This window comes from Lethenteron reissneri, chromosome 20 (genome assembly GCF_015708825.2).
Source record: "Lethenteron reissneri isolate LAM-NWPU_2019-01 chromosome 20, ASM1570882v1, whole genome shotgun sequence".
Taxonomy (NCBI): domain Eukaryota; kingdom Metazoa; phylum Chordata; class Hyperoartia; order Petromyzontiformes; family Petromyzontidae; genus Lethenteron; species Lethenteron reissneri.
Window position 1 is genome coordinate 11,940,388 of NC_083798.1, and position 13,748 is coordinate 11,954,135.

Below are 13,748 nucleotides of genomic sequence, written 5' to 3' on the forward strand. Positions count from 1 at the left end.
ATGAGTCTGTCATTCCTTCACGTAAAGTCCTAGTCACAAAAGCGAAGTTTGTAGGGAATAATAACCATTTTCTATACTTTATAGGCACAAGCAATAAAAAAAACCACTTCGTATCCAGGAACAAAAATTGTGTTACGTAATGTTATTCCCCCCCCCCCGTTCCCACCACGAGACCGAGCGCGTGACACTCGAAGCAGAACCGCAGGGCAACTGGTGCGCTCTTGTTAGGGGCCGTCCATAAATGACGTCACGCGATTTTGGACGATTTTTGACCCCCCCCCCCCATTGTCACACGGCGTCACAAAAAGTCAGACCCCCCCCCCCTCAAAAATGACGTCACAAAGCTCTGCCCCCCCCCAAAAAAAAAACACATGCTTCAAATCGCTTTAAACTATTATCATTGTAGTGCGTATTTAATGTGGCGCTGCACTCTGACGTTGTAGGAGAAAACATTTATTAAAAAGTATACTTAATTAAGTAGAACGTGTTGCCTATATGTATTTAAAGTTGCGCATTTTGATGTGACGTCACATTTCTCACCCCCCCCCACTCGTCACACATCGTCACAAATGTCTGACCCCCCCCCCCCCCTAGGTGCGTGACGTCATTTATGGACGTCCCCTTAGTGGAAGTTTCCCGACCCCACTAATATTAGTATCATAACACGCCGGCCCCGCAGCAGCGGGACACGTGCTCACAACACGGAAGTGAAACCAACTCGTCAACTTCCACTTCTCCCCCCCCCACCCCCTTTGGTCACGGGGCTTCTTCAGCTGACACTCAGCCCGGCACTCAACTCCGTGTGTGTGCGTGTGGGTCTGCCTCTGCCTCGTCTCCGTGTGCTGCGCGTGTACACGTTGATCGTCGCGGACGCCAAGACACAGCGGAGTTGACATCGCTCGCTCGCTCGCTCCCTCCGCTGCGCATCGCCTGTAGCTCCGTATCGCCCGTGGCTCCGTGGCTCTCCCAGTGAATAGACCGTCGGCAGCTCCTGCCCGGACGTGCTGCGACGTCTCGGCGCAAGGCGACGATTCCCTCCTCGTTGCTCCAACTTATTCTCAAGATCGTCCTCCAGTCACCATGACCGCTGCGCCCGCCGTGACCGCCGCGCTGCTGCTGCAGCTGCTATCCCACGCGTCGTCCACCAACGCAGCAGACCATCAGATCGACGACGACCACGACGACCATCACCACCCAGTGCGCTACTCCCGCATCAGCGCCTTCGCGAGAAGCCACCACCACCATCACCACCACCACCACGCAGTGGGCGCTGGAGCGAGCTCCCCAAAGCCGCGTGACTCCAAGTTCGAGCCCGGAGCGAGCGCGCAGCCCTTCGCGTTGAAGACCCTCAACGACTCGTTCGTGTTCCCCGACGGCCTGCCCGACAACTCGTGCGTGCTGGTGCACGCGTTCACCAACGGGTCGGGCTTCCTCGAGTGCCTGTGGGCGAGCGCGGAGTCGGCGAGGACCCTGGTAGAGGCGCTGCCCCGCAACGCCGAGCTGATCGTGCTGTCACTGGACGAGAGCGCAGCGGCTGACGTGGCTTGGCTCCGGGAGCGAGTCGACGCTGCCGTAGCGCACAGCGGGTGCGGGTGACCTCCACTGACCCCCCCCCCCACTGACCCGCCCCCCCCCCCCACTGACCCGCCCCCCACCAACTCCTTCATGCTTTGGGGCTGGGGGGGTGTGAGCAGACATTGCGTTTTGTTGTGTAGCCTGTGGCCCCTATGGCAGAGGTCACAAACGGGTTTTGATTCCTTACCCGTACCCGGCCGCACCAGGGTCGCAAACGGCTACCCGTAGCCGGGTATCGGGTACCCGGTTGCGACCTCTGCCCTATGGGGAGGGGAGGGTCGTCAAGCCTACCGCCGCACGAAAAGATCGTCACGTTTATAAAGACGAGTTTTATTTTTTTAGTCGTGACATGCAGCTCCTCGCCGGCGGATTAAGACTTGTCGGTTTTTTTATATGACGATCGTTTAACCACCGCGTGGCCTGCCCAGAAACAAATATGGGTCATTGTGTCGTCAACTAAACCCTACGTTTTGAGTCGATGTGTATATCCTGAATATATCTGTCGATATGTATCGGCCCCACGGGAGTGCATCATTTCAGCAGCATTGATTCCGTTAAAGGAAACTCTGGACCCGGTTTCAACACGCAGGCAGACTTGCTTGAATTCACGTGTGCCTCCAATTGCGCACAAACTCAAATACACGTGGTCGCGTGTTTATTATTAAGCGGTGGATCATAAAAGCCTCATGGGGGAACGCCTTGTTAATAATTTGGCCTGCAATTGGGACACATCACACCCGTAGTTAAACAACATTCTGGGGAACACGCAGGTTGCCCCATTCCCCAGTGGACATACTACGTACAATGCTCGGATGGTAGTGTAGCGAGGCTGGCAATAAGCCCTCGTCAAGGAATGAGATGGGGCCCCATATGCCCACTTCCTCCCCTTCTCTCTGCAGCCCGGCACCTGGGCCCGTCTGGCCTGTGGGACCTGGTGCAGTTGCTCCACCAGCACACCTACGCTAGGCACCGTGTTGACAGATTACCTCTCTACCTTGAGAGTTATCGCTGCTGCTCCAGCCTCGGCCACCCCTAACATTCTCAATGCCGTGGCTGCCTCTTGAACTTGGAGGTGCTCGTGTAAGGAATGGGAGGAATGCTTGAATTTATTCGGATGAAGCTTTGGCAAAATAACAACAAAAAGCCCCACAATGCTCTCCGAGGTCATTTTACGAGTTGCTATGGCCCCTTGAGAGTTGAGTGGGATTACTGTGATATACACTGCAGTGTCTGCTTCATTGCTGCCACCTGACAACTGCATGTTATGAAAGTCATGGAGAAAACAACTTGAAGCCATGCAACTAATGCACGGCACGATGTTTGCTGTTGTAATTGGCCGCTAGAGTCCTAGAAACTCGCCGGTGTAATTGGCAGATGCTTCTCCGTCGACTTTTTATGGATTGTAAATTGGCCAAGAGTCTTACCGAGAAACATTTGCAAGCCCTAAACACAAATTGGATGGAAGGGCCATATTTCCCCAGTTTTAATGAATGAATACATCCTGCAGATTTTGCACTTTTACAAACTAATTCCTTGAAGCATATTTGACAACTCTCCGAGGGATGCATGTTAAACAATGCCAAATCAGGGATTCCCGAGGCTATTATGAGATTGGAGAAGGAATATTAGCATAAAAAGGAACTATGGCTAAAAAGGGACATCGCAGATATTATGAAAGGGATACGATCATACTGCCGTGGCATGTATGATGGATGAAGAACGATTTCCCAACATTCTACTGCATGATAAGGGCTAGGGGATGTCCGAGGGGATGAAAAAAAATGGCTCAGCATCAAAAAAGATTGTCTGGAACTGGGAATCGCGTTTACAACAGTGGAGAGGCGATAGACAGAGACTCGGTGTGAAGTTGACCGTGAGTGGCCTGCCCGCGCCTGCCATTAAATCAAGTAAAGTTAGCATGAGATGATCACAAACGTAACACCTCCCCCTGTTGTCGGTGACATTGCTGGGCCCTGGCAGGAGGTGGGACCTGCAGAAACGCATCCACTACGTCCCCGTGCAGGTGTCCAGCCTGGGGAACTGGATTCCCTCTCTGCTCTACGAGTGGCAGTGCGACGACCACAACTGCGGCCTCGCGCAGGTCGCCTTCCACTGCACAGGTGCCCCCTGCGTCCGACCTCGGCGCCGTGCCCGCCACCGCGCCGAATCGGCGGCGCGGCTATCAAACGTGCGGGCGGTTCCAACCGCATCGGGCGCACGGAGCTGGAGAAACCCGAGCGCAGGTTTACGATGAGGGGAGAGAAATTGGACGGTGGGTGGGGGGCAGTTAATGTTTTGCACCAGGACGTTTGCCAACCAGGCTACGCCACTGCCTCTAGCCAGGGTGTCATCGTGACATATCAACAAGATGGCCACGCATGTGCGATGGTTTTTTGTAACGGTGTTAAAAATGGTCAAAATGATAATAATAATCCGGCTGAAAGGGAGAAGATTACATTTTCTTTCCCACTATTGGTGAGTAAAATATCACGCTTCTGCTGGCGTTCATGTGACCCCGAGTTCGAGTCAAGACCAAGCTGAGAGCACTTTTATTGGGGGTGGCCGGGTGGCTCACGGGTGCCATGCTGGCACCAACTGGGATTCTGAGTTTGAGATTGGGCAGCCACCTGTGATGGAAAGCACCTCCGATTGACATGTACGGTGTGAAAGAAGTTCAACATCCATGCACACGTACGTAAAAAACGGGTTGTCAAGCACAGTGAGGTGATGGTCTCAGTGCAGTCACTCATAAGTGTACACAAAAAAAAAACGTCAAATGGTTTTAAATATTAAACCTACTTGATTTGTTTTTAGAATTTCAACCTAATTAATCTCCATGTCATGTCACCATGTGTTATAACATGCAGTTGATAACAAAATTACGATGTACACGATAGCACTTTTGTCAGTCCACTGCTGGATGATGGCCTCCCCTTGCCGTGTGGCTCATCGGGGCAAATTCACCAAACTGTCACCAAGCTGGTAATTACGGGATGGTGAAAGCGGAGCGGTGCATGGACATTGGGGCATAGTAGAGTACAACATTGGATTAGGCTGCACTCCCCTCCGCAGCAGCCTACAGCAACTTGGAATGCATGGTGGTCTCCCATCCAAGCTCTATCCAGACGCAACCCAGTCAGTCTCCCAGATTTTACATGTACGTACATATGTTTAACTTCTTTCGCACCATACCCAGTCAACCGTTCCATTTGGAGGTGCGGGCGGGATTGTACAACAAACTTAACACTAGATCGGACTCGTTTCAGGTGCTTTGGTCGTCGGAAATGATAGCGTAATTGGCGGGGAGGGGAATTTCAAATTAAATGAATGGCTTTGTTGAGCTGAATTTGTGATGGATGTGCTGCGTGTGCCGTGTGTCCCGTGTGCCAGGGTGGAAGCTGCCGCTGGTGGTGAAGCGTTTGGACGCGCGCTACGACTGGCTCACCGGCTCGTGGACGGACCAGCCCCTGAGCCTTGTGGACGGCGGGGACGGGTGCGGCCGCCGTCGTCGGAGCGGGCGGGGGGACGACGACGGGCTGGCGGGCGCCGTGGCGTGGGTGTCCGCGGCCGGCAAGTGCTCCTACTTCACGAAGGTTCGCGGGAGACGTTTTTACGACGCGTCGATTCGTCGACCGCGGACCGATTCTTACGCTCGAGATACGCGCGCACTCTCATTATCGCCGCCGTCGTCGGCGTCGGCAGCAGCAGCTGCTGCTGCGATTATGAATCCGCTGCTCGGCGGAGGCCTCCCCGAGCCGATGAAATGATCCACTCCAGCACCTGCGCGCAATCCAAATTCATCGCTCAGTCTCTGCGTCGGACGTAACCCCAGGATGGGGTTGCGCGTACGAATTGTTTATTATTATATAAATATATATGAAAACATTTGTAGACATTTATGTAAATGCAAATAATAGTGAATTATTTTTTTCACGTTGAGGTTAACTGAGCGAGCGAGACAGAACGTAGGTGACAGTACACACAATACGGAGATTGTTCAGTACAAATGAGACAAAAATAATACAGTCTTAAATAAAGTCCCAGCCCGAACCGTAACGATTCATATATGCACATTTGGGTGGGGGGAGGGGTTGAGGTGAATAGTTTATTTTGTTGGGTTTTGAGAGCAGCTGATGCCCCGCGAGTTGTAGCATGGAAGTGCAGGTGGTGGCTTAGAAGTGTCAATCAGCGGTCTCAGCCCAGCTCTGCAGGCCGGTTGGTGACGTGTAGCTTGCGGGCATGGCTTCCGAATGGACAGTCTCCAGTCTGAGAAGGCCACACTGCTTGTCTTGACTTCCGTGTTTTGACTTGCCTACGCGAGGTCGATTAATGGCATTACAGATAATGTTGAACACGTAGGCTTTCGCGACCAATATTATTAATAATAAAGGTTTTTTTGGGTTAGATTTTAAATTATGTTGATTCACTCTTCAACACACCGGTGGGCTAAAGTAGTGAACTTTTTGTCTTTTGTAAACGTGACACATTTTTTACTGATTGGCTGTGTCGGGTGGTGGAGGGTTACAACACATTTATAAATAACGCGATCTAACCCAAAAAAACCTTTATTGTGAATGACAGATAATGTTTGTGACACACCCATTCACCAACTCGCACCGCTCAACCGGCGTGGTGAAGTATGGTCAAGCAGGGGAGGCCGTCATCCTTGCGATGGATTTGCTGAAGGGCTGGGACATATTGATTTATGTTTTGGTGTATCACATTATAAATTGGGTTCTGATAAGTGACACAGCTGTCGGGATTGAGGCTTGCGGCTCAGGCTTCCTTGCCGAAAACAACGAACCCCTCTCCACGGGGACGTAAGTCATGGGATTAAGTGGATTAGGTCCGGCGCTCGTGTCAGAAATGAAACTCTGGTCGCCGCGCTCAAGCGCACGTGCAGTCGCACCTCGGTGCCAGATTTAAAAATAACGGCTTCGTGCTCAGCCACAGCAAGACTGATCGTGTTTAAAATAATAAAAAATGCATGTAAATTTGACAAGGACAGGTTGATGGCATGTGATCAAGTGCAGACATTTAAAGTTACATTTTTTTAGTTAGTGTCGTAACATCGTAAAACAGTGTCGACGTTTTCGCTCGCCGTGAATGCGTATATTTTTTATCACGCCCCAGTGGCTTGTGAGTCAAGTTTCCGAGTGAAAATTACAGGCTGGGCTTATGCAAGGAGCAAAAAAGGTTCATTCCATCGGTAGTCCCATTGTTGTGTCAGCCAGAGCAGTGCGTGTTGTTGTTGTTGTCCCCTTGTTGTGGGAGGAGCGGTAGTGGTAGCGGTTAGCGCGCTGCCACACGAACCTGGCAACCCGAGTTCTATTCCTACTCACGACCAACACCAGTGACGATTATCCGAACCGGTCCTGGGCCATCCCTAGGTCGACTCGGCCTCAAATGAGTACCTGGTGCGGGCATGGTGTTGACCACCCACCCCCTCGTGTGCTGTCGGCCTACCTAGGCGCTCGCAAACAGCACTTGCCCCAAAAGTATATTAAGGCTATACGGGGTGGGGGGAATCTTTGTCTTTGTGCACACTTGTAGAGCCGGGTGTGTGAGGACTCGCGCTGCTCGTTTGCGCGAATGCAACAAAGACGGTCACTGCATCGCGCGCGTCCAGATGCGCTTCTACGGCCGTCTGGAACACTTCTCTTCTGATATTAGGAAGCCACTGGAGCTATGCACTTTTAAATGTAGATTGAAAACGCATTTCTTTAGAACAACTTTTTGTCCTCAGTTTGTTGTCCTTCCCCCGCACCTCCGATTAGCGCGGTTGGCTACGTACGGTGCGAAAGAAGTTGAACGTACACACACACACGTACAATACGAATTGATAAAAAGCTACCATAATGCCTCTACTTGATTACTGACATCGTTTATAAATCAGCAACCAGTGCTGTTCTGAAGAAGCTGGACTCAATATATAATTCGGCCTCAAGATTTGCATTGAACTGCCCATATAGGACCCACCACTGCGATCTCTACAATGGGTCAAACTTAACATATCTTAATGATAGACGTCTTATGCATCAGATATTATTTATTTACGATGTACTAACAAAAAAATCCGCAGATTACCTCATGGATCTCATTATTGTTTCGGAAAACAAATGTGAGCTAAGATTTGGATTTAAAGCTTTCGTGACTGCAGGGATTCATCTTCTTGGTTCTTTCGGTAAAGTCACGTAGAAGGGAAGTAATACAATAATAAAAATAAAACATAATAAAATAATTCTCACGACGTTTCGGCCACAACGCAAGCAGCCGTCCTCAGCGTCATTCAGACGCTGTCGCCTCGACAGACCTGGTTTTCACCTGAGGACGGCTGCTTGCGTTGTGGCCGAAACGTCGTGAGAATTATTTTATTATGTTTTATTTTTATTATTGTATTACTTCCCTTCTACGTGACTTTACCGAAAGAACCAAGAAGATGAGCTAAGATCTTCGCTCATTTACCAGCTTCGCATTCCTAAATGCCGTACAAATACTGGAGTAAGGGCTTTTGCTATCGATGCCCCCAGGGTCTGGAATGCTTTCGCAAATAAACTCCAGCTTGCATCGTTACTAAACAAGACGATCACTCAAAAATGCTCTAGAGGAGTCGTACAGCCATAGCTGCCACTGCTATCCTGTGGCCTGAAATACAAAATATAGCTATAGATGACCGACGTATGAACTTATTATGTATCTTGATTATAGTGCGCTGCTACTGCTCTTGTTAATCCGGCTGTTATGGATTGACTTATGCAGCTAGCGAAGGATGCTAGGTTTAGTGATGTGTGTTGTGTGTGTCGCTATTGTAAACTTTTAATCACATTTGTTGGGAAAACTGTTACGTTATAGCATTGTTTTAGCAAGGTTTAGAGGGGCTTGGTTTAGCCCGATTTTTTTTATTTAGTATAGATTTATACTTACATTTGTATCTGTATTGTATTATGATTGTTATTGGGATCAAAACATCGAAATGGATTTTTTTGCACTTTCTGTACGCAGCATGGATGGGTTGTGCTTTTTCTGTAGGATTTTATTGTTTACGTATGTAATGTTCAGATTTGTGTACAATTAATTTTAGGGGTTTTCTCGTAATTTTATAGTTTGTTGCGGTTGAACCCAAATCAATAGCCGAATGGCTCACAGGGTAAATCCCAATAAATTAAACTGACAACTGAATACGAGAGTGCGTGTTGCGCTCAGGGTAAGTAGTTTTGTGACACCGTGCTGCCACCGCGGCAAGCGCACAGCGATGATCGTAAGCGTTGGCTCGTGACGGCTGCGTGTGGATGTGTGCACGTCCGCACGACCACAACAAGTTTTCGTTTTAGCCCTAAAGAAATCGATCGTGGTTTCTTTTCCTGCACGAAACGCATTTTTGCAGCCTGAATTCACTTCGCTTCACGTCACGGCGCTTTGTCAGTCCGCTGCCGCTTGAAGGATTTTCAGTGCAGTGTCGGCGGCAATGGCAGTTGTTCGACCATACTTCACCTTGCTGGTAAGGGCGGGTTGACAAGTATTTCATAGTTATATACCAGACTGTATGAACCCATCCCATTAGTCCTAACAGTGAATAAGGCAGTAATATAGTTGTATTATATTAGCTGCAACATTTCACATACACGATATAGACATACCTACAAACATACACACATACTAGGGATGTGCACCTGATTTGTGCAATAATCCAAAGATAATCGGGCCTAGAGGATCTGAAATTTGATCCACAGAATATGTTTTTGCTTTCAGATTGCCCTGAAAGCCAGAAGTGATGCCAATTACGCACTTTTCCTGCTAAAAAAACTATCTTCACGTGACATTGGGTGACATAAATCAAGGTATCTGCCATGAGTACATAATGTAAATGGTCCGAACAAGATCTAAAATTGTCCTTAAAATATATATATTCTTAACATATACAAACTAGTTAATATGTACCGTATAGTAAACCAATGTGGTCTGCACTCCATCAAAGGATGAGATATCGCAACACGACACAAGCTCTCTCGCGAAGCCCTCTCGGCGTGGCTAGCAGACCTCGACATTGGCATTTAGCTCACGAACATTTTGCCACCAGGCGCAAGAATTCAACGTTAATAACCGCGCAAAATTAACTTTGCCTTGTTACATTTTACTTTGCACAGTGAAGGCAGCCACAAGAACAACTGTTCCCTTTTCGTTTAGATCCGATCTCTTCGGCTTTGCACGAGACGGTTGTTGTTGTTGTTGAGAAGGGTAGGCAGTGTGTGTGTGATCTTTAAACGAGGTACAATGAGGACAATTCAAATTGATCGTGGCGATGAGGTCTGAGAAGGCGCGCATCCCACCCTGGTCCGCTTGCGCTCACGTAGCCGCTCACTACAGCCTGAAATGGAACCAATATTTTATTATGTTTTATTTTTATTAGTTTATTATTTCCCTTCTACGTGACTTTATCGAAAGAACCAAGAAGATGAAATGGAACTGTCGGCCCTAATGCTACCACCGCGAGCCACAGAATATTTTTTCTTTGTCAATAGCTTTACCAATCCACTGTTGTATGGAGGAGTCCCCCATGCCATGTTGGTTGGTTATGATGGGGGTTAGTGGGAGGGGGTTGTTTGACCATACTTCAGGGTTGGTAAAGATGGAGACTCTTTACCAGATAGTTCAGATGTCACTCGCCGCTGGTGTTAGCCGTGACCAAGGAATTGAACTCGGATACCCGGATACATTCGTTGCAATGTGCTGTGCACTGTGCCACCGCGGGTGTGGCATTCAAAATAAGTCCTATCGATATGTGCCGGACAGCATATTGCTTATATTTGTAACATAACTCTCCAGTTCAGATATCGCTCGTGGCTGATGTTCGCTACAGTCAGGAATCAACCTCTCATGGCTCGATAGTTTTAAATGCTCCAAATAAAACTTTAGCATTTCCTTATGCAAGGCACTCCAAAGGGTTTAATTACAAGAGAAAAAAAGGAAAGGTTTTACATTAGGCGCAGGAGTATAAGGTATTGATTAACGTTGACTGTAATTCATCATCGCCCACCCACCGAGATGCAGCGCTACGCCGGACGTGCCCTTGAACGTGCCGCCGATGGCCCACGTTACGACAGGATCGGGGCTTGTTCAGAGGAAACCTGCACTCCACGATCATTCTTGACCAAACGTTCAATCGACCTCTCCGCCCTGCAGAGCTGTGTACTTCATGTTAAACACGTGGTAGGCTTTCGCGACCAACATCATCCATAATGCGGGTTTTCTGTGTACTTCATTTCGCTCCGCGTGTACACTGCATACCCGGTCGTAAGGGTAGCGGACGAATGTGCCATTTCATCACGGGACCTCCTTTGCCAGTACCAAAATATGAGAATAGGTTTTCTCCTTTTTACTGGCAACAAACAGGTGTTTAGATGTTAAAATACCAGAGGACACCAAAAGGTGCAAAAAGGCGTCCTCTGGTCTAACACCGTTTTGAGACAATGCATATATTATCAAAGTATGTTTTTTGTTTGCATTCTGACCACGAGTATTGTGGCTAATGCAGACATGATTCCTTGTAAAAGGTTTCAGTTTGGTGTTTTAACATCTTAACACAGCTGTTTTGAATGTGCCATTCTTTAGAAATCCCCGTAACTTAACACCCAACGACATTTATTGAAACGCTGGGGGCGGGTGGGTAGGGCGGGGGGAAATTTCCCAAAAATCGATATTGGAAACTCCATCGTGGCATGGTCACAAATCCACATTCGTAACTCTTAGGCGGGTCCCCCCGGGGGAGGAGGGTGGGGGCGTCTCTCTGGGTCCCACTTGCGCTAATTGGCACTCGTCGGCACTAATGGCTCCAAGGCTTGGAACTCCGGCGTGCGCTCCAGGGAAGGAGGATCCACAGCGGAGGGAGGTGCCGCGCCCCGCTCGCTCTACCACGGCGTACGTGCGCGAGGCATTCATTATGTCGCGAAGAAAGTCGCGGCGATTTTCTGCCCCAATGAACATCAGAGGCTGGTGCTCATCTCCTGATCGCATCCCTAAGCGATTGATGGAGATTCCTCATTTCTATAGAAGAGGGTGAGGGCCTATCTCGAGGAGATCAACTGCTGACTTCTCCGCAGTGCGAGTACTCAATTTGTCGACCCCAGAGAGATGATGGGAAGAGTCAACCACCCCCCCACCCCCCCACCCCCCCCTCCCAACCAGGAATTTAACTCATAACCTCTGCTGCGAAGGCACCTGGCCAGATAACATTCTTTAATGGAGAGAAGGATGCTATGAAAAGATTGCGACGGAGCGATTCTACATTGGCTGATTTACAATGAACGGTTGACGCTCGCACGCGTTCGTGCGAATCAGCGGCGGCGGCAGCGGTGATGCGGGGGGCCCCGGCGCGATCGGTGGCCACGAGGAGCGCGGTCGCTCGCTTGACGCCAAATAGCGAGCGGGGAAGTCTGACGTGACGACGTGGTTGGGAATGCACGGACGTGGTTTTCTTGTTTTCTTGCTCTTTTTAAAAAACTGGACCCAGGGAAGCGAACAAACGTAGAAGTACGAAAAAGTTTGCGCGTAGAAGAAGACAACCTGATGATGCGGGCAGAGATGAGAAGGAAAATGGCACTGTTTGGACACGCATATAATAGGATGGATAACAACAGGAAAACTAACAGTGAGTTGTTCGGAAAAAATGGAAGGAACCAGAAAGAGACCTCACAGAGAATGGCTTGACGACGACATCGCAAGAGATCGGTTGGGGGCGTGGGGGGCATGAGGAGTGTGGGGGGCATGAGAAGTGTGGGGGGCGTGGGGAGTGTGCTTCCGGGAGGGTAGTAATAATGAAAGCCCTTTAATCTTATGCAGCGTCATTCATGCTGAAAGCATCCCATAACGCTGTACATTCATTATATTAAAGGACTAAATCTTGCATGCAGCCACTACCAAGCAAATGAAAACCCTCCTACAAAGAAAAATCAAAAACGAATAATGAATCAAACGAGGTAATGGCAGCTGTTGACTGCAGTGTGCAGCTCTCACCGTTTGACCTCTTAACACCTCGTTTGTGGTGCTGAAATATGCCACCGATAGCGAGACCTCGGAACGAATTCGGTAATGACCGTGGCATTGCATCTCCCGCTGTAGCATAGCAGGAGGTGAAAATGTGACAGCTTGTGAGAGGCTTGACAGGCTGGATAAGTGGCATTTCGAGTCGTAATTTTTACACAAACTGGAAAAGGAAAAGCTCGTAGACTGAGCTGATGGCTTTGATAATTATTGCAGGCCGCCCCTTCCACCTGGGACATTACCTGCCTGCAGGCTCGGGGCTTCTAGTTTGGTGGCGTGAGTTATGGGGAAGGGGGGGGTGGTGGTGACTGCATTGGATGCCGAATGCGTTTTGGTTATTAGCCAATGTCACGGCGCGTACACCGCAAGGATTTCATTCAGAATTTCGCGCATTTTTGCGATGACTCATCGCCGGAGCCTCCGCGTTTACGTTTGTTAATCACGCCTTGGAATTTTGAATCGCGGTAATCTCCCGTCCACGCCTTTATCGCATCACCGTTCCCCGCCACGACCTCCCCAACTCCCTCGTTGTTCCGAACTTCAGATGATCCAGCAGGCTGCTACTAGACTTCTCGCCCGCACCCATGAACGAGGACACTTCACTCCCAGTATTCCAATGCCAAGCCGTAGCTCGCCACGCTCTGGTGGCTCGCTCGCTGCTTTGTTTACAACAATTCGGTCCACGGCACGGTTCCAAACTCTCCACCTGTGTGTACGTGTAATGACGACTTGACACACTTCTCTTGAGATGGCACTTTATTGAAGACACGTTCACTTGATGTCAGGCGGAGACCCCCACTGCAACAGCCTCGAGTCTCCCGCACATCTCCCTTTTATACCGACACGAGGCCACGCCCCCCTCCTCGATCTTCTCGCTGACTCTGGACGCTCGCTCCACCGGCAGGCTCCACCGTCCTCTTCCGTCACCTGACCACGCTCCCTTCTCGAACATTCCCGTAGCCACCAGTCCCTTCGGACTCACAACTGATGCCCCCGGCATTACCTCCCGTGGCTACTAGTCCCCTCACACCGCATGCAGGCTCTATTGTCATTACATATGTATGCAGAACTTCTTTTGCAACGTGCATAGCCAACAGTGCTAATCGGAGGTGCGGGGAAATTGAAGATGTTTCGGC

The 13,748-nt window shown here is 49.5% G+C and overlaps 1 protein-coding gene across 1 annotated transcript in view; it reads left to right on the top strand.

The window, feature by feature from the left end:
• Window positions 1–761: 761 nt before the first annotated feature.
• Window positions 762–13,748, top strand: part of LOC133344765 (uncharacterized) — a 47,482-nt gene continuing 34,495 nt past the window's right edge. The window contains exons 1-3 of the mRNA XM_061554902.1: window positions 762–1,586; window positions 3,556–3,695; window positions 4,966–5,168. Of these exons, the coding sequence (XP_061410886.1) occupies window positions 1,081–1,586; window positions 3,556–3,695; window positions 4,966–5,168 (849 nt within the window). The 5' untranslated portion in view covers window positions 762–1,080. The remainder of the gene's footprint in view (window positions 1,587–3,555; window positions 3,696–4,965; window positions 5,169–13,748) is intronic.